We start from the raw sequence: 25,910 nt of genomic DNA on the forward strand, positions 1-25,910 counted from the left end.
GAGTAAAATAAGAGGCAAGGTTCTCAGCTGAAAGGATGGTGGGTAAGGGAGTTGTGGGAGGTTTTGTTAAGATAGAAATGTTTAGAAGAGCCTACTTCGTTGAGTGGGTTAGAATTTATTGAGGAATTATAAGACAATTGCCCTGTAGCATTGAAGGTCCAGATGAGCTTATGTAATAAGAATTTGAATTTGTAACAGACTCAGTAGAGCAGCTTTATTCAGCAGTATGTGTATTGGGGTGAAGTCACAGATAGTGGGAGTGATCCATGGGCTGAGGCTTACAAACCAACTGGCAGTATGATAAAGGAGCAAGGGATTTCAGAGAAAAAACAGTGTTGAGCTGAGATGATTCACCAGGGGTTTAAGATGGGAAAAAGAAGAGAGTGTAGCTAGTGAAAGAGTGCCATCCTATAACAGACCTGACAGGTTGAGGATTTGGAGTTCAAAGAACAGGGTTTGTAGTTATAAGATGAGAGAGAAAAATGGAATGGCAACAGATTGTGATCAGCTAAGGGGATTTTCAGAATTCATGAACATGGAAGTCTTGGATTTGTGAGTATTGTCAAGATCAAGAATATGGCTATATTTGTGTGTGGCTGAGGTGGTGTAGAATATATTATGTGAAGTGAATAGGTTGAAGAACTTTGAAATTAGACTGTTAGATGAATTATCAATATCTTTGTCACTTCATATGAGTGCATTGAGAAAGAATGGGAATGTCCTGGAGATCCATAGATACCAGCTACCAGATTTTTGACTGAGTGGTAACATGGATTGAGTGAATGAACCTTAGTTGCTGAGGTTTCCAAGCTATGGTTGTAGAGGAAGAACTTGGAAGTCACAGTGGATACTGCAGACAGTTAGAACACTAAAGAGAATAGAAGAAAATTGAAGATTAAAAACCCATGCTGTCTCCTTCACGCCTATTTATATATGCTTTTGAACACAGATGGAGGGAATCACAAAACCAAGCAGACAGACTCTACTGCAGATTTATTAAATAATCTTACTGAGCTGGTCTTCTAGTTTTCTAAATTCCTGAAAGAGTTCAAGTATAGCTAGTAATGGGAAAGTCTGGCCAGGACAGTTTGTATTCAGGAGGAATCTAAGGCTGAGTGAGATCTTTCTCTTACACACTAGTTTTGGGATTTTAGGCAATTCATTAACCTCTCAGTACCTTAGTTACCTATGATCTTAAGTTGCTCAAAAGGTACTGATTAGCTTTGGAACTGGAGTTTTCTGACTCAAAAATTCCTATACTAATGAAATTATAGTTCCAAGTGAATGAGCATTTTTAACCTCTTATTTTGTATGAAGCACTGTGGCAAGAGGCAGGCTTACAAATATAAGTGAAAAGAAAGCCCTTGCCCTCAAAAAGCTTAGTTTGGGGTTCAGTGGATGTGAAGAGAGGGCAAATGTGTGAAGGCATAGTAGCAAAGTTTGGTAGATCAGAAACAAGGAATAAAAAGTGGCTGACCTAGAGCTCTTATCACAGTGAAAGCCCTAGAAGAAACTTAACTAGAAGAGAAGGGGTCCACAAAGACAAGCTCACAGACACTGAGGTAAATTCCAAGGTGAGAAGGCAGCTGTGGTGTGATGGTGAAAACCAGAGTCAGAAGCAGAGCCAGGAGTGAAATAAGGGTCCAGGCTCTTTTTCTGTTTTAAAAATAATCTTAAAAATAAGAAACAAAATTAACCAGCTTACTTTTTTTTTTTTTTAAGTGTTATATCCCCTGGAAGTTGTCCAAATTCCTTTGAAGTTAAGCCACTGGATTTAATTTCCTGGATATTTAAAGACAAGACTCTAAATGTGACTTTGTGATATTCTTTGATAATTTAACTAATGGAAGAAGTCTATATGTCTTTATTTGTTTCTTCTTTCTCTCTGTACTGGAAAATTTCAGTTTTCTTTGTGGGTCACTGGAATTTTTTCAAATGCATGCCCTCTAAATTACAGCAATTCTAGAGATTAATAAAGTTACAATGAAATACTTTTTCATTTTTTTTCTTTTTTTTTAAGAAAACCCTTACCTTTCATCTTGGAGTCAATACTGTGTATTGGCTCCAAGGCAGAAGAGTGGTAAGGGCTAGGCAATGGGGGTTAAGTGACTTGCTCAGGATCACACAGCTAGGAAGTGTCTGAGGTCAGATTTGAACCTAGGACCTCTTGTCTCTAGGCCTGACTTTCAATCCACTGAGCTACCCAGCTGCCCCTTCTTTTTCATTTTTTCAACCAACTATACTAGAACCTTTGTATATAATACCATTAACTACTGATTATAATGTTGCTCTGCTTTAGCCATATAAAGAAATTTAGGTACTTTTGAATCAAAAGGACTTATTTATAAGGCTATCTCACTTTTATTACATAGAAGTGATACTGTGTAGTATAATGATATGAATGTCATACTTATGAGTCAAAGGATACTTGGGTTTGTATCCAACATCTGACATCCAACTTCTGTATGACCATGGACAAATTCTCTTAACCTTTCTGAACTTTAATTTCCTCAGTTGTAAAATGAAGATGATACTATGTACCTTATGAGGATCAAAAGAAATAATGTATATAAAACATTTTGTGTTTTCTAAAAATACCCTTACCCCCTTAGAATCTATACAAATATCATTTCTAAGGCAGAAGAGTAATAAGGGCTAAGCAATTGAGATTAAGTGACTTGCTCCTCAGGGTCACACAGTTAGATAGTATGTGAGGTCAGGTTTTAATCAAGTTCCTCCCAACTTCAGACCTCACACTGGAGCCACCTAACTGCCCCATGTCTCTTCATTTTAGAGATGAAGAATTCCTCAGAGAGGTGACACTATTCACCCCAAATCAGAGGCAAATCTGGAATTGAAATCTAGGTCCTCTGTCCAAATCCAGTTTTTTTGTCCCCTCCCTGATACATTACATCTTTTGTCAGGGTTTTGATTATTTACCTTGCTCTAAGACCCTCTACTGATATAGGGAGTTGGTAGAATGAATCTCAGTAATAAAAATAGTTTCCTGCCCTCAGAGCTTGGGGAACTGTGCCCTAAAACTGTCCTCTGCCCTCTGACTTAGAATCCCCTTAAGGAAAGAAAGCTGAAGATGTCACTGTAAACTTTTAAAGACCAGACTGATCTCTTCTGCACCAAAATGCCTAGAACAAGGCTGTAACTGGTCAGAAATGAGTTTAATAAATGTACTTCCCAGAGAGAGAGTCTGAAAATATGACATCTCTTCTGTGGAGGGCTTCTAGTTATTAGAAGTGCCTACTGGTATTCTTTGCTACTCTCTGCTTGTTCATTATTGAGCTTGCTGAGCAGACATAACACTGTCAATCATTTGGAATTGACATTTTGGGTGAAGAATTTGTTTCAGTTGTGTCTCATCCTAGGTCTGACAATAAGGCACCAGAGTGCCAGTCCTATATTTCTTACTGTTTACTAGAAATTTTGGATGTTTCAGCACCTCACTTCAACATGTTTAAAATTTAACTTATTTTACTCCCACCCAGAAATCTCCTGCACCTGACCTTTCTGTATCTGTTAATAGCATAGTCTCACCACTCTTCTAAATTAATAATCCTGGTTGGAATCATTCATGCCTCTTCCCTTTTCATATATGCAACCAGTTGTTGAGTCTGTTGAGTCTTAGCATTTCCACTTTAACAATGTAACTTGTCTTCTATGTAAACCTCCCCTTTCTTACTCCTGCAAGTACCTTAGTTCTGATACTCATCTTTTCCCACTTATATCTTTTCCCACTTATACCTTTTTAACAGCTTCCTATTTCTAGTTTCTGTCCTTTTTAAGCTTCCCTCTAGGTCCCTGACTGAGCCTAGGTCCCTGCCTAATACTATGACAACTACATTCTTCTGCTTAGAAACCTTCATTGGTTTCCTTTTTTGCCTTGTGTTTATGGCCCTTCACAATCTGACACCAGCCTACCAAGCCAACTTCATTTTATACTAATCCTTTTCATATCTTCTCTGCTTAGGCCAAAGTTGGTTACATTCTTTCTTTCTCTCTCTGCTCTTATGTTGTGTTGACAGAGTCAGGACCCAAAAAATTACTGATAGAGAAGAACACTCAGGATGTAATTTATTATGGTTAAACATATAAAATCTTATACTTTATAAAAAAAAAACCTTAAAGTACAAGAGTGGAAAATGGCTTGATTGTATTTTGAAAATTAACTAGAAGTTTTAGTGAATGGCAAACTCAGTATGAATCAAATATATTATGCTAGCAAAAAGGTAATAAAATTTTAGACTCTACTAAGAGATGCATAATGTTCAGGAATTAGGCAGATGATATTCTTGTATATACTTGGTCCTTATCTGACCACATGTAGGGTATTGTATTCTATTTCTGACACCATGCTTTAGGAAGGAGTTTTCCCAGGTTGAGGGCAATTATGATGTTGAAAGGCCATACCATAAGACAATCAGTTGAATGAACTTGTATTAAAAATTAAGACCTGATTTGGGGGTGGGTAGTGGTATATAGTAGCTATCTTCAGATACTTGAAAAGGCTGTCATATGAAAGAGATAATCAATTTGTTCTCAAAAGGCAAAATTAGGAGCAGTGGATAAAACCTTCAGACACAAATTTACTAGCAATTAGAGTTATCTTAAAGTGAAATAGACTCCCTTATGGAGACTTTAAGTAAAGGCTCAGCTGACTGCTTTTAAAACCTGTGTTAGAAGGGATTCTTGTACAGATATGGGCTAGATGGGATGGAATATGATATTTCTTCTAACTCTGAGATGATGTTGTTTTGAATGTTATTGTTTTTATAATTTCTTCTATTTCCAGATTTTTATTCAACACCTGACCATAGTGATTCAAGACCACAGGATTATAGACTTAGAACTAAAAGTGATTTTAGAAGCCATCAAGTACAATTTCTTTCATTTTACAGATGAAGAAACTAAGGTTCAGAGAGGTTGGATGACTTGTTTAGGGTTATGCAGTTAATAAGTGTCTGATACAAGATTTGAACTCAGGGCTTCTTGACTCTTAAGTCCAGACCCCTATCCACTATATCATTTTTCCTCAGAGAGTAGGATAGGAGTATCACATTGGGAAGGAAGGATACTTTGATGTTCCTGGGATTAAGACAACTAATCTGATTTTGGCTACTATACCCACTAAATGGAGAAGCGCAGTTCATTGTGATGTATGCTATGTATATGCTCCCTTTCTCCTTTCCTTTCCCCCAAGTTTGAATATCAGTTGGACTTTTGTTAATACATCCATATGGCTACACTGATTACTGATCATATGAGAAAAGTCATGTAGTTCAGAGAGCAGGGAACAACTTACTGGTTGAACTTCCTTTATCTCCACACCAATCTCCTGTACTACACTTTTTTTCTAGACTGCTTACTTTTATCACCTCATTCCATATTATCAACATTATTACCTTGTTCTTTCTCTATTTATTGCTGTTGCAATTAGAAATTTCATTACAAGGTTTTATTTTGGTGAAAGAGTACTATAGGAATCTCAAGGATAAGAGACTAGTAATCAGACGAGATCTATATATCTATATGTTTTTCTCAAAACTACTGCTTTCTATGATTATATTCGAAATGTCTTTTCAGATTTTGGCCATCATTCCTGAAATAAATTTTTAACTAAATAAAGAGATGAAATAGACTCCGGACACTGTAGGAATTATATTTTAATGGCTTGGCTAAATTAATATATGAAGATTACAAATAATAGTTGTGGTTGCCAATTCAAAGCATTAATGCTCAAAGTCGAAATGACTTTAATAGCTTTTATTTACAAAAGAGGTGGAAAGAGTGAAAACAGAGAAATACAAAAGGGTAGAGAAGACATTAACCTATCTAACTAAATATTGTTCCAGTACTTGGCTCAGCCAAAACCTTCAATCTGAATTAAACTATCGCCAGAAGACAGGAAGGGAAAGTCAGCTATTCACTCACCCAAGTTCCCCTCAGAGGCAGATCAAGACAATGACTCCAGCTGAAGATGATTCTTGAGGCCAACTTTCTTCCTTGAGCCAACCTTCTTCTTGAAGTTGACTTCCCTCCTGAAGTCCAACTCCTTCTTGAAGCCAACTTCCTTCTTGGAGTAGACTTCCTTCTCTAGCCCCAGAAATTCAGGGCCTTTTATAGGGGATTCTTGTCTCTTCCCCTTTTCACAGCAAGCTTCCAAATTGTCTAGCACTGCCTATGGGACAGTGTTTGTAGGAACCAATTCTCTATTTCTTGAGGAATGAATGCTCATCAGAAGGGTTCACAGATTCCTGACTGATCAGTTTCTGAAGGTGTGAATTCTCTAAGTGGTTTGCTAGTTCCTCCACCTAGTTCAAGCTTTTGTTGATTCAATCAAAAGGTAGACCGATGAGAGTTAATCCTGTCTTCACAATCTAGTGAGGTACTAAGTAGGGGTACTTAAGTTAATGTTAACCAGATTGTCAATTACAACTAAGCAAAGAGAATAAAGGATTCCCTTTTCACAAGTGTAAACTCAGAATAGACAAAGAGAACAAGGAATTCCCTTTCACAACACCTAACCTTTAAAAAAAAATAGGGGGCAGCTGAGTGGCTCAGTGGATTGAGAACCAGGCCTAGAGACTAGAGATCCTAGGTTCAAATCTGGCCTCAAACCAGGCAAGTCACTTAACCCCCATTGCCTAGCCCTTACCACTCTTCTGCCTTGGAATCAATACATAGTACTGATTCCAAGGCAGAAGGTAAGCACTTAAAAAAAATGAAAAAAAAATTTAAAAATAGACATAAGTAATTCTTCTCTATTTATTGATTCAACTCCTATCATCATTTGTTTTCCCTATACAAATTTAAAATAGCATTAGAACATATGGGATGAATGTGTTTAAATAGCTATGAGATAGTGCTAAAGTAGAAGTTGCTTCCAATGCATTTATTAGTTTTCTTGTACCTGTTGTATTTAGAAACTGCTCTCAAAAGTTCTTACTAGGGGCAGCTGGGTAGCTCAGTGGAGTGAGAGTCGGGCCTAGAGACGGGAGGTCCTGGGTTCAAACCCGGCCTCAGCCACTTCCCAGCTGTGTGACCCTGGGCAAGTCACTTGACCCCCATTGCCCACCCTTGCCAATCTTCCACCTATGAGACAATACACCGAAGTACGAGGGTTAAAAAAAAAAAAAAGCTCTTACTACTAGACAATTTTTATCTCTTAAAAATATAACAATAATAATCCAATTAAATAACAAATAGTAGATATAGATTATATATGGAGGCATACAAAACATTTCTATATTATTTTATATTTCTACAATATCCCTGTTGCAAAATACAATGTAGAATAAAACACAAAACACACACACACACACACACACACACACACAAAAATAACAAAAAAAAGTATACTTCAGTCTGTATCTCGATTCTATCAGTTCTTTCTCCGGAGGTAGACAACATTTGTCCTTAAGTCTTTTGGAATGTTTTGGATCATTGTACTGCAGAGAATAGCTAAGTTATTCAAAGTTGATCAACCTACAATATTGCTGTTACTATGTATTATATTTTCCAGATTATTCTCACTTCACTTTGCATTTGCTTATCCCTTTTAGGTAGGTATATTTTTGCTTTAGCTTTGTCAGAGATCATGAATATGATCTGTTTTTTTTTTTAACCTTATTTGAAGCATTATAGTTTCTACACCGACCTTTTATTTTTACCCTTTGTGTCTCTTTAAAGTGTGTTTCTTGCAAATAGAATATTGTTAGATTCTGGTTTTTAATCCATTTTGTTAGCTGTTTCTATTATATGGGTGAGTTCCTCCCATGTACATTCACGGTTATAATTGTTAACACTGTATATCCCTCCATATTATTTTTCTCCTCTATCCTTCACTTCTGAAGAAAAGGTTTCTAATAGAACTATGGAAGTACTTTCTTTCAGGAATGGAAAATGGCCTTAATAATAATAACAATAACATATGTGTATATTGATGGGAGAATGTTATTATACGTGAGTGGAAAGTCAAGATGAAGATAAATAGTAAGAGGACCTTGAGGTCCAGGATAAGCCATTAAAAACATTCTGTTCATATTGGGAAATCATTGAAATTCTTTGAGAAGAGAATGATGTGAATAGACCTGGATTTATTGTGAAAACATTGTGAAAATGTATTTAAGAGGTGTAGAACCTGAAAATATAAAAGTCTTTTACACAATAATCCATGTGAGGTATACTCTGGGGATAGGAGAGACTGAAGGGATAGTTGGTAATTCCTGTTTGTGAATTTCAAGGCAGAAATAAGACTTCAGAATGAAGAGTTAGATTTGCAAGTGTCTCAGCAAATATATTCTTATCAACTCTTGACGCAATGCTCTACTCCTGGTCAGGAACCTGTTAACCTCATGTTAAAACTATATTCCAGAATTATAAATCCTGTTCCTAAGCCCTGTTTTCTTGGAGAAGAAAAATATTTGTATAGAGTGCTTAATTTGAATTCAAAGGACTTGTACTTAAGTCCTAATTCAGGTACTTACGTATTGCCTGTGACTTGGGCAAATCAAGGCTTCAGTTTATCCACTTGTAATTTAAAAAGTGGGTCAAACTAGATGTCCATTGGCCTTTCCAGTTCTTAATCATTGATCCTAAATTGGGTTTTAGGAAAGACCATGTAGAAATTATTGCTCAAGATGTATCTTGAAGGAAGAGAGGAATTCTATGAGGCAGAAATGAAGAAGGGAGTTCATTTCAGGCATAAGGAATAACCAGTGCAAAGAAGTGAAAAGAGGAAGTCAAGTAGAGTATATTAGGAATAGAGATTAGTTTGGCTGGATTTCAGGGTACAGTAGGGGTATCGATGTACAGTGAGGCTGGAAATAAAAGCTGGGGCCAGGTTGTGAAGGGTTTTATTAATTTATAAATACATTCTTATTGATACCTTTTAAAAAATATATCACCTACATTTTCCAGTGTATACCATTGTAATGTGGAAGTATCCTAGAGGGATGTTAGATGTTACAATCCATCTAGGAACTCCTCAGGGCCAAGTAAGCACCAAACCCTTTGATTATGGAAACAAATTTTATTTTTAACAAAAGGAATAAGGGTAACTGGATAGGTATGACCCTGACACTCCTCAAACTACCTCCACCCAACTCCTATGTCTCCTGCTTAAGGGGAGCCTTCTGTTTCTTCTCTGGGCCTTACCTGTAGCTCCCTATGCTACCTAAAACCCTTTCCCAAGCTATCTGACTTAACCTAATCTTCCCACTAGTAATTAATATAGAAAGAAAGGGGAAAACCTCAGGGTTTGGCTGCTGTACTAAGTAACCAAAGTTATAGATGAAAAGCTTTGGATTACCTTAACCAATAGGAATTCTGGCAGCTGGACCACTGGCAGATGAATAATGAACTCAGTGAAATTGGTTTTCTCCAAATAAATCCTCTACCTGGACACCAAAGATTTCTCCACGAAATCCTGACCTTCCAAGGAGAATCCCTTAGAGCAAAACCCCTCCTTCAGCTTGAAATTGTGGGCAGAGAGACAAAACCCACTCCAAGCTCAGATGAAATCCAAGAAGGAAGTGAAGTTCAGTTATTTTCAGTTTTAGACTCCCACAATTCCTTTCTTACCCAGAATCCTTTCCCAGGGTTTATCTCATAATTCCCCTTCTTTCAACTAACCTTAAAAAACCAGACCATCCCTAATTATATTCCTACACCATCCTCTGAGAGAGAGACATCTCTTATCGTACAGAATAAAAAAGAAGAAAAAGAGAAGAAATTCAGTAAGATTAATTGGTGTATTGAAAAGAGCCCAATGTAATATATGCTCTATTCTACAACCATACTACACTGTCTGCAAATAAGCAAAATAAAAAGTGACATATGAAAAATGAAATAAAGATAGTGTATATTTCATTCTAGAATCATGTAATAGGGAACCACTAGAAGTTATTGAAGAAAGATTCCCATGGTCAGATCTACCCTTAAGGAAAGAGGGACTGCCAAGGAGAGAGACCAATTTGAAGATAATTCCAGTGTTTTAGATAGGAGGTGATAATTTCGTGTGTGAATAGACCGAAGGGGTTGGATATAAGAGTTATTGTGGAGGTAGAAAGAGCCAGATTTGACAACAATTAATATGTGGAGTGAGGAGGAGTGAAGAGTTGGGAATAACACTAAAGTTACAAACCTAGGAGTCTGGAATGATGATAGTGCCTCTGAACAAAAATAGGAAAGTTTGAAGGATTGTGTTGGAGTGGAATGGAGGGGGAGATGAGCTCTGTTTTGGACTTGTTGAGTTTGGGATGTGTCTAGGACATTTAATTTGATATATCCAATAGGTAGTTTGTGATAATAGGACCTACATTCTCAATTGAGGTTATTAGATCTTTGATTCATCAGCAAAGAGAGTTCTTTCCCAAAAACTAGGAGTAGAGATAGTATTCAGGAGGAGAAGGTGAATGAATAGTCAACCCTATCAAATGCAATAAGAGGTTAAATAGGTTGGAAGACTAAGAAAAGACCATCAGATTTGCCACTTAGATAATTTATTTGTACCTTTGGAGAGAGCAATTTAAATTGAGTGATGAGATAGGAAAACAGATTATAAAGGTTTAAGTAGTGAGAGGGAAAGAACTAGATTCCATAGGTGTGGAAATACTTTTTCTTTCCTAGGATTTTGGCCAACAAAGGGAAGAGAAATATACAATAATAACTTGAGGAGTTTGTGAGTCTAGTGAAGGTTTCATAAAGATGGAGGTGATGCGGTAATTTTTGAAGGCAGGAGACAAATAAATAAATAAATAAAGAGAAATGAAAATGAGAGAGATGAGAGATGTAAGTAGATGGAGGAAGTCTGAGAAGATCAGGTCCAGAATATAGGGAAGTTTGGAATAGACATTCTTGATAATACAGTAAGAAAGGATAAACAGAAGAAGAATGGGACAGGATTGGGGATAGTTTACTCTTTGGCAGCTGGTAATGACCCAAATACAAGGGATAGGGATTATTTCCACTGGCTTGACTTTTTGACCTGTCTTATGACTATTTGTAAACCATAATATACTATATAAATATGACTTTTAAAGTCTTGTTCAAATTATTCTTCTTTTCTACTGGCTTCTTTTTAATATATACACATATATTATATTTATATTTTATTATATGGAACATATTTTATGGAATAAAACATAAAATACATATAGACATTTACATGTGGGATCTATTTATATATTTAATATATGAAAAAAATATTTCATAAATGATTCTGTCCCATACCACTTTCCTGAAACTACTAGGAACAAGTCTCTTTATCTTTTCTTAGTTGTCATGGTTCCTGCCCTCTCTTTCCTTTGACTCTGTTGATATTCTCTGCTATGTTGTTTTTTTCCCCTTGAATTCTGTGGTTGGTTACCTGGTCACAGAACTCTGGTTAAGGAATTTTATCAAAAGGATTCTATTATTTTACTGGTAGCTTTTGTTTCTACAGCCAGTTTAACCTAAGGAATTTTTAGTCATAAGATTATTATGTTAAAATAATACTGAAACTGAAGAAGAGATTTCAAGATGATAATTTTCAAAATCAGCATTAGTAATTAGGTCTTTATGGAAAGCTTGAGGATCTTGAGTTTTTAAGGAAGGCCAACACAACAATTAAATCTAAGAGAGTATGTTGTATTGGAGCACAAATGCTATGTTTAATTCCGTATAGTTTTGAAATTGAACTATACCATGTTTGAAGCAAATGACCTATGTTTTGATTGCTGGAGAAACTGCAGAATATACTGAAAACTTTTTTTTAAACAATTGGCAAAATTCTCCAAACTAATATCAATTAAAAAATATAATGAATGAAAATAATGGGTAACATAAAAATTATACTTTAAATAGATTAGTATAACAATTTAAAATCCCATTATTGTTAGTGTTAGTCTTAATAGGTAAAACGGTAAGTAAAACAACTTACCATTGATAATATAGCTGGGATTTATCAGAACAGAATTTTATCTCCACATATACTGTTAATTTAGTGTTATGACTACTTTATTTTAATTTTCCTAAAGAGAATTTTCATTATGCTGTTACCTAGAATTATTTTATTACTCTGTAAATGTTATTAACATTCAAATTTAAAGCAAATTGCTTAAATTAATTTAGTTACTGGAGATTGTTAATCATTTTAAGAAATTTTCAATTATAAGAAAACAGCATTAAAAAAATAAAGTTTTAGTCATTATCAAAAGCACTTAAGATGAATAGGATAAGAAAAATAGATGGTCTGTAGAAGTTAGTCCTAATTAATCTGAACTGAAAATGTATAACTCTCATGATATCATGTAAGAAAGACTTAAATTGCTAGAATTTGATTTCTTAGCGTGATCATAATTCAGTTCAATTTTACAAGCCTAAAGGAGTGAGTGTGTGTGTGTGTGTGTGTGAGAGAGAGAGAGAGAGAGAGAGATAAGGAGTAAGGGTTCAAAAGGGAAGGGAATAAGCATTTTATAAAACACCTACTATATAGCAGGTATTATACCAAGCATTTTTACCAATATTCTCTTTACCAATATTACCAATAATCTACCAATATTTCCATAGTCTAGCTCTTCTTTTTCCAACCCTATCCCAGAGTTCTTCTCCTTCATTCACTCTATGTTTCAGCTAAACTGGACTAGAATAAAAATAAAATGCATTTTTAAGGTAGTCATGTTAATCTCTTATGAGAAATTATTATTTTTCTTATAGTTAATCTGAATTTGTTTCTTGCAAGCCCATTTTGCAGGTAAAGAAACTGGACCAGTGAAGTTTAACACTTAAAAATAGTCCTTGTATTGTTCTACATCAGGAATTGGCCTGGATAGGGACAAAATTGAGAAATTTGTTTTAGTGTCATGATGGATTTTGGAAAGGACAGCATACTTTGGCAATGGGCTACAGCTAGTAGATTGGAATTTACTAGCAGAATTCAAAACTTACCTTGTAAATCTTTAGGCCATTATGCTGTCCTTTCTGCCATTTACCAAGAATTCTCTTAGGGAAATAAGTGTAGTCAGAAGCAGCACCCTTTTTCCTCTGTAAAGAGCAATCATGTAGCTAATTGAAATGAAACAAAAAAAGCAGTTTTTTTTCCCCACAATTTGACAGTGTTCTGCATCCTTTTCGGTATTCAATAAATATTGACAGCTGATTAGAAGATAGTCTAGAATAATATGCCAGCAAATGCTACATCACTACTTTATATTGTTTTAATGCTTTGGTCAAATACAATGTTGTAGTAATAGCCCTGGTTATTGACACTGTAATCATAGGCAGTGAACCTCAGCATTGGCCCTGGAAATAAAGGGAGAGGGTATGTATAAAGTTGGTGATCAGAAATGGGTTCTTTCACCAGGGGAAGCTAAAGTTGGTAGATTTTTTTTTGGTTAGGATTTCTGAGCTGCCATAAAACTAAGCCAGTTAGGTATCTGTACTAAGGCCAGATGATGTCTCTTCCTGGGAAGTGGAGACTCCCACCTTGATGGTCATCTTGGCTACACATAGAACCAGGTTGTAACCTTTGACTTTGGTAGCAGCACTCACTTTTCTACCTTTGATGCTGGTGTCGATACTGCCCTTAATGACCATTTCATCAAGCTCATTTCTGGTTATGATGAGCAATCGTGTAATAGATCTCATGCCCTAATTGGTCTCTGAGAAGTAAAGTCAGCCATGAATCATTGTTCTCAGCTAAAAGAGAAGTTTCATTGTTGGGGAGCCCACATCCCTCAAATACATTCTTATAGTAGGGGAACTCAAACTTAATACATACAGTCTTTGTCTCAGGTACCCTTAAAAGAGAGCATCCCAGAATCCTATACTGTATGCAATCAATAAAGTCACCACATTCATAAAGTTACCACATTCAATGCAAAAAACCCCCAAAAAACCCTCAGCAGTTTAAAAAAAAGCATGCAAAGGTAAGTTTCCTTGTGGTTTGAAACCATCAGAGAGCTTCCTCCCTCCCTCTTTCCCATTATTGAGGACTAGAATATGATTATTTGGTTTCTCAATTCATTACAACATTCTTCTTCCACTATTATTCTTACATTCTGACTTATTACTACTGACTGAAAACTGAAACTCTGTGTTAAGAATATAATGGCAATAATAATGATGTTTAGATAATACCTTAAGTTTTGTAAAGCACATTACATATAACATCTCATTAAAGCCTTACAACAACCCTGCAGCATATATATTGCAGATAATGTTGTCTCCATATTACAGGTAAAGAAACTGAGTATCAGAAATTAAGGGGCTTACCTGTGATCACATATCTAGTCAAAGGTAGGACTCAAATCAGATTATGCCTAGCCTTTCATATTCTACAATAGTTTGCCTTCATCTGTAAAAGCAAAAGTAAATGCAAACGCTGTATTAAGAAGAATCTATTTTAGTAAAAGAATAAATTTACTATTCTATCTTACTATTCCAGAGAATCGTTATAAGCCACACTGACAGGGATTAAAATTTAGTGATATTACTTGATTAGTATTTTATGCTGTTTGAATTTGACTTTTTTTTAAACTTTAGACAAGCTTAGAAACATGTGGAACTTGAAATTATTAATAAATAGGAAGTTACTTGCTAAGTATTTTTGAATTGATTTACCCTATCAACTTTCTGAAGGGTTTAACAAAGTACTTATATATGACTTAAATACCCCATCATATAAAACTTAATGTAATCATTATTAAAATGCCTTTTTACACTTCTCTGATGGCTTCAAACCAAGGGACACCCTCACCCTAAACAAACCTTTTTTTTTTAAACAGTACATTAGATAGGCCAGTCATAGTTAGAGATGTGCAGCTATGTTACTTCTCATGTCATCTCTCCACATCTAAATTGTGTGACAGAACAAGGGAACAGATGAGACAAGCTGTCACTCATCCACACTGCCCTTTGAAGAAAGGCTATTGGGGCGGGGAGAGGTGCTGCAAATGGGCTGTGAAGTTTACATACACTGCCCACTGTTAAACAGATTATGTCTAATGAAGTGTCTAATGCTCAGGCCATATCAACCTAATCTTTGGTGGCAGTTCATCCCTCAACTGCCAAAAAATACCGCCTTCTGGCCCTCTCTCGCCACTCTGGCCGCCAAACACAGGGAGGTGCCCAGTCTTAATAAACCAAGACAGTGTGTGATCTGACATGCAAATGTAGGTCATTGCATATGTAAATGTGTGATTACAAACCTGAATGCCAAAACACATTAGTGAGACTTTGCTCTCAGCATGCAGTTGTCACACTGCCTTAGTAGTTCACGCTAATATTTGTCAAGTTATTGTACAGACAGAAGATAATTCCCAATTCATATTGAAAATATATGGAACTTGTAATATATAAATTATTTGAGAGAGCTCTATTTTATTTTTTGATCAACATATCATAATCTAAAGAATGACTTTAAGTCTGAGTACTAAGTATGTGAAAGGATTTCATTGCTTTTGTGTTCATCTTGTTGAATAAGATGTGTTATCTGAAGCTATTGGTCCAGTCTACCAAATTTTAAGTGCTTAATTTTTTCTTAATAGTTAAAATGGATTTTGAAAATTCATCCTTTGCTTAATCATTTGTTGTAAACTGTAAAAATTATATAAACATGAATAAGTTATGAAAAAACATGTAGTAAATATTATACCTGAAATGCTATCATTATTGAAAATATACACTTTTTTTGTGGTAGATTCATTATAAATATATCTTAATGCCTGTAAGTCTATTTTATACAAGAGGTATTTTCAGTACATAATTTTAGGCGAATCATATTTTTGTATTATTATTATCATTAAGTTATAAAGTGTGGCATATAAGATAAAATGTTTATGAAAATCTCACAAGAAAGTGTAGAGAAATAGTACATAGAGAGCTCCCCCCCAGATTCAGTAAGACTTAGATTCAAATCCTGCCTCATACATTAATAGTGAGCCTGTACAAATCACTTAACCTTTCTGTGTTTTGAGTAGCTCTTAAAGACTATGCTATAGAGAAAGTATTGATCTGTATTCGTAAAGGGAGTTTTTCACTTAGGAGTTCTCCGGAGCTATTCCTTCACTCTGTGAAAAAAACAAACAAACTGTGATTATTAAGTATTTTAATAATTGTTAGAAGGCATCATATTTATATATCCTTGATGCCAAATGAAGGCATATAACATAGACCCTTTCTTATGCCTTACAGTTAAATTCAACAAGTATTTATTGAATACCTGCTATGTACTTAATAGTGGTTCAGTGGAGAGAGCAATAATCTAGAGTCTTGAAGACTTGAGTTCAAATCTGGCCTCAGACACAGACTTGCTTTGTGATCCTGGGCAAGTCACTTAATCTCTGTTTGGCTAAATCTACTGGAGGAGGAAATAGCAAACTACTCCAGTATCTTTGCCAAGAAAACCCTATAGACACTATTGGCATGTAATGATCAATGGGATCCAGGAGGATTTAGATACAACTGAATGACTAAATAATAACAATATTTGACATAACAAAATATTGATTCTGAGATTAAGATTCTACAATTTATGTCACTCCCTTAATGGTGACTTGATTTTGTGTTTTGTTAATATAGATTTGAATTAATACTCAGTAATGCTTGAATTTATATACCTTCTTACATTTTTCAATAAAAAAATGTGTTTTTGTTCATTTTCAAGGAAAAATATTTTATTATTTTCCTATACTTTGAATTCCTATAGGAAGAAAAACATAGTATAAGTAAATAATGCAATTACTTTTGACTAAGACTCTTGATATTTATTTGTATTAGATTTGAAACTTCTCCTTCCCTCCCATCCCCCCACCCCCAGCCCCTGGCAATGTTCCATTAAGTTGGGAATAATAGGTCCAATTTTAAAAGATTCGATTTAATGAGGGCAGATGTAAATTCTTAAACGTCAAAATTTCATCTGCACAGGTTTAGGCTAGGAGAACATGTGATAAAAGGCTTAGGAATTTCAGCTGATTGCAAACTTAATCTGAACCAATGCTGTGGCATGGCTATTAATGAAATAAATGCAACCATAGGGTATTAGTAGAGGGTTAGTGTCCAGATCAAGAGAAGGAAAAGTCCAAATATTCTATGGATTGATTAGATTTCATTTTTTATGTTGGGTATGGTTTACACAGTGACATTTTAAGAAGGACAATCCAAAACTTGACCATATTCAGAAGATTTTGACTAGGATAATTAAAGGTTTGAAATCAGATAATATATGGAATGATTGAAAAAACTGGGGAGGTGTTTATTTTGTTAAAGAGATGATTAGAGAGATATACCATGTTGAAGTAGAATTGGAATTATATACTGTATTTCCATACTATAGAAAAAGAACCAATGATTAGAATTTATAGGAAAGCAGGCTTCAGTAAAATATAAAGAATCATACAATCATACCTATTGCATTGGTAATGACAAGCATTTTCAAAAGCACTACTGTAAAAATAATTGCACTAATGCACTGTTTAGTTGCTGATCATGAAGGTCGGCACAGTACAATAAAGAATGTGAAGATCTTGGCAATTCTCTCCAAATCAAATAAATATATATTCTGATACATGATGATTTAAATAGAATTGTGAGAAAAGGAAAAATTGGAAAGGCTGAAGATAGGACTATATCATAAACTTTTTATTTTCAAAAAAAGAATTGCTAGTCATTGGATATGGAGCACCTGTAAGAATGAAGTCGATTGCATTTGACTTATTGACATAAAGCTTAGCCATGAATCAGCTGCTTGTATATAGTCAGACCAGGGATGCATCACAGTAGACTTGAATTTGTGAGAAACAAGAAAGAAAACAGTAAGAAAAAGATAAGATACACACTTAAAAAGACTTAAGCCTAGGTTATTTCAACAAGTTATTTTAAAAAATGGGAATTGGACAAAAAATGACATCAGTACTGACTATAATAAATTCACCCAAGAATTAAACTAATATAAATTTATTACTATATCAAGGACACCAAAAAAGCTCAAAGAGCACTTTAGTCAGAAAACATCTCATTTAACTTTCCAAATGGACAGAAATAGTTTTCAAAGGTAATACTGGATGTTAAACTATAAGCTTTTCTTTAAATCTTTCAGTCAAGTCAGCAAATTAAAGGCTTAGGTGTCTACTACTATGGGCTAGGAATTGATAGGTACAGGGTACATAAATAAAACGAGTGAAACCATCATCACTACTTCTATTCTTATTCTTTCGATACATTTATATAGTGCTTTAAGGTTTGGAAATAACTTTACAAGTATTATGGGGTGTGCAGGGAGGACTAGCAGGCTTGCTAAGCCCTTATTAGGGCTGCTCACCTATATTTGTTGTCATCTTTTCACTTGTGTCTCCAAGAAGCCGTAGTACATCCAGTGGCCATACCTCTTTAAAACTGTCTCGGCAAATAGTTTAATCCAGGTTGAGAATAATCAGTAGGCTTTAAACCAGTCAATGAGTTATGGAGATGTCTGCTCAATGCATGTGAAGATTTCCTCTGTCAGATGGGCGGATGAGAACAATTTTTTCCAGTGGCCACAAAGGTGGCTGAAGTAAGTACTGTGGCATGCTTAGAGATTGGCCAGACAAAGAAGACTCCAAGGTCCCCTACCTTAGATCATCACCAGTCATCCTTTTGTTTTGCTACTAGACTTTGAAATCTGAAAGAGAGTGAGGTTGACAACTTTGTATGACTCTTGTTCAGTCACTTTTTAGTTCTTTCTGACTTTTCATGTCCTCATTTGGAGTTTTCTTGACAAATAAACTGGAGTAGTTTGCCTTTTTCCTTTCCAACTCAATTTTTAATGAGGAAACTGAAGCAAATAAGATCAAATGACTTGCCCAGCGTCACTCATATAGTAAATGTCTGAGGCCAAATTTGAACTCAGGAAGATGATACTCTATCCACCTTGCCACCTATTTGTTTCTTTGTTCAACTGTTTCACTTAAATTCAGTTTACATGTGAGTTAAGACATCACTCCATGATATCATTGGTCTTCTTTAAAAACAATGGATGGGAGGCAGCTGGGTAGCTCAGTGGATTGAGAGCCAGACCTAGAGACAGGAGGTCCTAGGTTCAAATCCGGCCTCAGACACTTCCCAGCTGTGTGACCCTGGGCAAGTCACTTGACCCCCATTGCCTACCCTTACCACTCTTCCACCTATAAGTCAATACACAGAAGTTAAGGGTTTAAAATAAAAAAATAAAATAAAATAAAAAACAATGGATGAACAAGAACAACATCTCTTATCTTCTACCCTGAGAGATAGATGCTATTATTCCTGTTTTACAATTGAGGAGACTGAGACTAACAGAGGTTAAGCTTACATTCTGAGAAGGATGAATTATGATTATTATAAGCAGTATCATTTCATGAGGCAGAGAGAGTAGAGCAAGTATAAAGAAGAAAAAGATACAACAGATTCAGCTCTACATGCCCTCTTCTCTTGAATGTCTACCCCCTTATATTGCCCAAAATGCCCAACCAAGTGAAGGTGAAGAAAATCATACAACCATTCTGACTGGGTACCCCATAAATTTGTGTTATAACCTCAACTGAACCCTGCTAGGCAATCCTACAGTATCTTTTATCAATTCAGTATTCCATTTTCCACAGTGGCTCTTTTCATCACTTCCTCTCCCTGCTCTCAGCTGAGAATCTTGCCTCATAGTTTATAGGGAAAAAATGAGGCCATTTTCTGTGAACTCCTTTTCTTTTCATCAATTATCACTCCAGTGCCTTCTGCCACTATCTCCTATCTGTTGTCTCCCTGGGCCAAGTGGCCTTACTCCTTACCAAGGTTAACTTATCTACCAACACATCTGGTCTCCAACAGAATGCCTCCCTTTTCATCCCTAGTCTATCACTTATTTTCAGTCTCTTCTCTTTTGGCTCATTTTCTACTGCCAACAAACATGGCCATTTCTTCCCTATCTTGGAAAAAACAACCAATCTCGCTTGATCGTTCCACCTCTACTGTTATCCCATTTTTCCTGGGCACTTTGTGGTTAAATTTGTTGAAAAGGCCACTTTTAATGGCATTTCCTCCTCTAATACTTTTTTTTTCTTAACCCTTTACAATCTGTCTTTCAACTTTATTATTTTACTGAAATTGCTCTCTCCAGGGTTACTAAGAGTTGCCAGATCCAAAGGCTTTTTTCTCCCCTCAATTCTCATTCTTAACTTTTCTGCAATCTTTGACACTGTTGATTACACTCTCCTTGAAATTCTTATCTAGGGTTTTGGGACACTACTCTCTCCTGGTTTTCCTTTTATTTGACCTTTCCTTTTCTATCTCTTTTGCTTGTTCCACTGCCCCCCATGCCACCCCTCAAAAAAATTATACTCCCCTCTAACTGGTACTTCTCTTCTCTCTCTGTGTACTATTTCACTTGGTGATCTCAACAGCACCCATGAATTTAATTACCATGTCTGTGCTGATGGTTCTCAAATCTACCTTTCTTGCCTTAGTCTCTGCTCACCTCCAGTCTCACATCTCCAGTTGCCTTTTTAACTTCTTGAACCAAATATCCAGTAGACATCTTAAACTCAATATATCTAAAACAGGATTCATCTTTTCCTCCAACTCCCCCTTCCCCTAATCTCTCTTTTCCTCTTTCTTTAGAGAGAACATTATCCTCCCAATCTTTCAGGCTTGCAACCTAGGAGTTATCCTGGAGTTCTTACTAGCTCTCTCCTGTTGTCCATATCTGTTGCTGAGGCCACCTGATTTCACTTTTGTAACATTTCCAAAATATGCTCCCTTCTGTTTTCTGACACTACCACCACTGCAATAACCTCCTGGTAGGTCTGTCTGCCTCAAACTTCTTGCTAACTCCAATCCCTTTCCTATTCAGCCACTGAAGTGATTTTCCCAAAATGCAAGTCTAATCATGTCACCACCCTATTAAATAAACTCCAGTGGCTTCCTGTTTCCTCCAGAAGCAAATTCAAAATACTTTATTTGGCATTCAAAGCCCTTTATAACCTAATCCCTTCCTACCTTTCCAATCTTAAACCTTTCTCCTTAGCAATTACTCTGGTTCAGTGACACTGACCTCCTGAGGCTGTTCCATGAACAAGACACTTAATCTCTTGACTCCAAGTATTTTCTCTGGGTGTCCCTAATGCTTAGAATACTCTCTGTTCTCCACTCTGACTTTGGCTTTCTTTAAGTTCTAACAAAAGTCTTATCTCTTACAGGAAGCCTTTCCTAACTAATTCCTCTTAATTCCAGTGTCTTCCTTCCATTAGTCATTCTCCTTTTATCCTGTATATATCTTTCTTTGTATATATTTGTTTACACATTGTTTTCCTTTATTGTATTGTAAGATCTTTGAAGACCAGCACTGTCTTTTGACCTTTTTTGTTAGTTTCCAGTGCTTACCACAATGCCTGACCTATAGTAGACACTTAATAAATGATTATTGAAGTTATTCATCTGAAGGACCTTCAAAAGTAAAATTGGAAAGAGGACTACAAACAGAGGAAAAATTACAAAAACGACTTAATAAACTTTTCTCCTTCAAGGATAGTAAAACCACAACACTTGGACCTTGACATCACAATTCCTAAGGTGCTTATAGAGGAGATATAAATGTAACTAGAGGGAACAAAAATAGGAAAAACCAGTAAATGGGACAAAGTACTGTATGTAAAAGTTTTGGAAGGTAGAAGCAGGCTTTTGCAAAGATTGTTCAATAATGGACCACATCTTTAATTTCTCACAATTAACTGAAATAGGTAGAAAAAATAAGATCCTTTTATGATTTTTTTATTGATTAGGAAAAATATTCAAATTGGAAAAGATGCCTCCTTTACAGGCTCTTTTATAACATAGATTCTCCTTTCTATAATCAAGAGTTTCAAGGTAAGGTATAAAATAGGGAGATACCTACTCACTAAAGATACTCACCATTCTAAAGTTAGAGCGGTATAATGCAAAGTCTAGGTCTAGAAAGGATTCTCTGTGGATGATAACGTTCTCCAGATGCTTCTGTTTTTAGATTTGGCTTTGTTGTTGTTCAGTCATTCATTTGTGTCTGATTCTTTGTGATTTGGACCTTAGACCACAGCACTCCAGGCCCTTCTATCCAACATCATATCACAAAGTTTGCCCAAGATTATGTTTATTGTTTCCATGACACTTTCTGTCCATTTCATCCTCTGTCATTCTTTTTTCCTTTTGCCATCAATCTTTATCAACATCAGGGTCTTTTTCAATGAGTCCTGTCTTCTTATTATGTGGCCAAAGCATTTAAGCTTTGACTTTAGTATTTGATCTTCCTGTGAATAGTCTGAATTTATTTCTTTAAGCATTGACTGATTTGATCTCCTTATTGTCCAAGGGACTTTCAAAAGTCTTCTCCATCACCTTAATTTGAAAGCATTGATTCTACGGTTCTCAGTTTTCATTTATAGTCCAACTTTCACAGCTATACATTGCTACTGAAAAAACCATAGATTTGATCATAAAGACCTTTGTCAGCAAGCTGATGTCTCTGATAGTAAGTATACTGCCCAGATTTGCCATAGCTTTCCTTCTAAGGAACAAGCCTCTTTTAATTTAATTTCTGTTTGTTGCTACTATTGCTGTTACTATGGTGGAGTGATTTTTGAGCCCAAGAATATATAATCTGGCACTGCTTCCATTTCTTCTCCGTTTGCCAGGACCAGCTGTCAAGAGTTTAGTTTTTAGTTTAGTTTTTTTTTTTTTTTATGTTAAGCTTCTAACCAGCTTTCACATCCATCTCTTTCACCCTCATCAAAAAACTTCTAAAGTCTTTATTTTCTTCCATCAGAGTGATATTACCTGCAATACTTGAGATTGTTGATACTTCTCCCAGAGATCTTAAGTGATATGACAGGTTATTTAGGACTTGATATAATGAAATGGCAGATTACATCAAGCTCCAACACACTGTAGAACCTCTTTGAGGCAAGTGAGGGGTAAAGTAGATAGAGCTGAGCCATTCTTGGAGTCAGGAAGACCTGAGTTCAAATCCAGCATCAGACACTTTTCTATATGTGTTAGCTAAGGCAAATCACTTAACCTCTGATGGTGTTCAGTTTCATCTTCTGCAAAATGGGGGAAAATAATAGCCCCTGCCATCCAGAGGAGTTGTGAGGATCAAATAATATAATATTTATAAAGCACTTAGCATGGTACCTGGAATATAGTAGGTTTTATATAAATGTTAGCTTTATTATTATTAAAGAGATCTATAGTCTCTTAAAGAGTTTGATGATTAATGACCCTGGCCCAGATTTCAACATGCATTTGGATATATATCTTGTAGAGACTGACTAATAATACACATATTTGGAGTAGAAAGAGCATATGGACAATTAACTAAGTCAAGAATTGAAAATGAAAATAGAATGGGTTAATTTTGAGAAATAACAAATCACTTTTTCTGAAGCCAGTCATCTCTAGAAAACCAAGACCCATTTTTCCAATAGTAACATTTATTGGTGTTGCTATATGGAAACAAACCAAAACCATCACACAGAGGGCAATGGAGTGGTTTGTGGTGTGGTTATAAGCAGGCTGTAACATATAACCAAAAGGAACTTCAAAGAAGAATAGGAGTAAAGTAAATTATCAAGGAATTTTTTTTCAGGAAAAGAAGATGGGTTGGTTATGTAACAAAAGCAAATGGTAACAGGTGGGTAAACCAGAATGTTCTACTTGTGCCCTAGCAATGTTGGAGGAGAGCAAAGAAAACCTGAAAAATCTTGAGTTAGTTAACTAGGTCAGACTTTGGAGAACATAGACAAGAGTTGTACAGGATGGGAAAAGATTTGCATATTTGGAGGAAACTCATGAATTAGTGAGATTACAGATAAGGCCTTTTGTGTATCTGTGGTTAAGGGTCCAAAGGTGAAATAAGGTCTTTCTAGTAAAGCTGTCAATTCCTCATCACCAGAGATGTTCATGTAGGGGCTTGATGATAAGTCATTAAGGATCTCCTAGAAGGAATTCCTACATTTGGTGGGATATTGGATTAATTAATTTATAATTTGTTAAAATTAAAAAAGAGAGAGCACTGCTAAATGGGACAGAATTGTGTTATATTCTATGAATCAGGATACATCACTTTGATTATATTATACGAGGCTATATCATTGTTTCCCTTTTATTTATTGTAGAACTTAAAACCTTTTTCACCCTTTTTTTTTTTTTAATTACAGAAGGCCTTACGACCTGACATGGGCTATAATACATTGGCCAATTTTCGAATAGAAAAGAAGATTGGCCGTGGACAATTCAGTGAAGTTTACAGAGCAGCTTGTCTCTTGGATGCAGTGCCAGTGGCTTTAAAAAAGGTGCAGGTAAGAACTTTTTAATATATTAATATAAAGTTATATGCAAATAAGAATAAAAGTATAAACTTTAAAAGGTCTGGATTGAACTTTTTTTTGTTGTTCAGTTGTTTCAGTAGAGTCCTATTCTTCTGTGACCTGCTTTGGGATTTTCTTGGCAAAGATACAGTAGTTTGCCATTTCCTTCTCCAGTTCATTTTACTGATGAGGAACTGAGGCAAACAATAACTTATCCCAGAACATACAGCTAGTTAGTATCTGAGACGAGATTTGAACTCGGGAATAGGAATCTTCCTGACTCCAGACTAGACCCTCTATCCTTCCCCAGGTTGAATTTAATATGTACTTAAAAAGAAAAGCCAGCTATCTATTATAGGCCTTCAGTTCCATGCCAATCCTCTTTTTTCTGTTTTACTATGTTTGTATAAATACCCATTCTTTTGATGTTTGGTAAGTTCAGAATAAAAATTAGAACTTAAAGACAATTATAGGCTAGCATTTTTGGAATGCTCAGGAATCTTATTTTCTCAGAAAGTATCCTTTTAGGATTTAATTGATAATAGAATCCCTCTTTCTTTGGAATGAATAGTATTACCATTCATATAAATTGTAGTTTCTCCATGCCTTCTCATCCTTTATAGTTCCTGTGTATGTTTGTCCTTAAATAAATCTTCCATTAAGGGTTTATTGAGAGGCTGGAAGCCAACTTCTTATTCTTCTTGTCTCTCAAGCCATTAAAGTACTATGTTGGCTGTCTTTTATTTGTCATTCTCATTATGTAATTGTCCCATTCCCTTTTTTAGTCATATGTATCCTCATGTCATTTACATAATTTTTCCTTTCAAATTTTAATTGGCGATATGTAGTACCTGCTTGAACTTATTATGTATCTTTCCATTGCCTTTGAGTTATCATTTCACCTATTCTTATTTTAAATGAGATATTTATAAAGCAGGGCTGGCTGAGAACATAGTAGATACTTCATTTCCCTACTCTTCTGAGAACCTCTTGTGCCATGATTTGCAGCCACATAATGACACTAGGAAAATATTATGTTAAGAATATGGACTTTTAGGGGCAGCTGGGTAGCTCAGTGGATTGAGAGTCAGGCTTAGAGACGGGAGGTCCTAGGTTCAAAGCCGGCCTCAGACACTTCCCAGCTGTGTGAGCCTGGGCAAGTCACTTGACCCCCATTGCCCACCCTTACCACTCTTCCACCTAGGAGCCAATACACAGAAGTTAAGGGTTTAAAAAAATGGAAAAAAAATAAAATTAAAAAAGAATATGGACTTTTGTTTCAGCAAGCTCTTTGGGATCATTGAAATCACCTCACAGTTTCTTCAGTGTGATTTCCTCAGTTTTTGGACCTAATTCATTTGTTCTGTGCAGTACAACACACATACATATATACTCACATAACACACAGTGCATAACACACATATACACAGAGCCTAGTTTTCTCAACCAACTGAATGCTATGGGCTAATCTAAGTATAATAACCATTTTTTAAGAATTGAATTTGTTTACCAGGTATAGATGATTAGATTAATCTCTTTGTGATTTTCAATGAAGTATTCTAGGGCTTCTTGCTA

The 25,910-nt window shown here is 35.6% G+C and overlaps 1 protein-coding gene across 1 annotated transcript in view; it reads left to right on the forward strand.

Annotated features, from left to right (window-relative positions):
- NEK7 (NIMA related kinase 7) overlaps positions 1-25,910 on the forward strand; it is a 207,989-nt gene that overhangs the window by 67,439 nt on the left and 114,640 nt on the right. The window contains exon 3 of the mRNA XM_044673749.1: positions 24,186-24,326. Within this exon, the coding sequence (XP_044529684.1) occupies positions 24,186-24,326 (141 nt within the window). The remainder of the gene's footprint in view (positions 1-24,185; positions 24,327-25,910) is intronic.

Source organism: Gracilinanus agilis, chromosome 4, assembly GCF_016433145.1.
Source record: "Gracilinanus agilis isolate LMUSP501 chromosome 4, AgileGrace, whole genome shotgun sequence".
NCBI classification, from domain to species: domain Eukaryota; kingdom Metazoa; phylum Chordata; class Mammalia; order Didelphimorphia; family Didelphidae; genus Gracilinanus; species Gracilinanus agilis.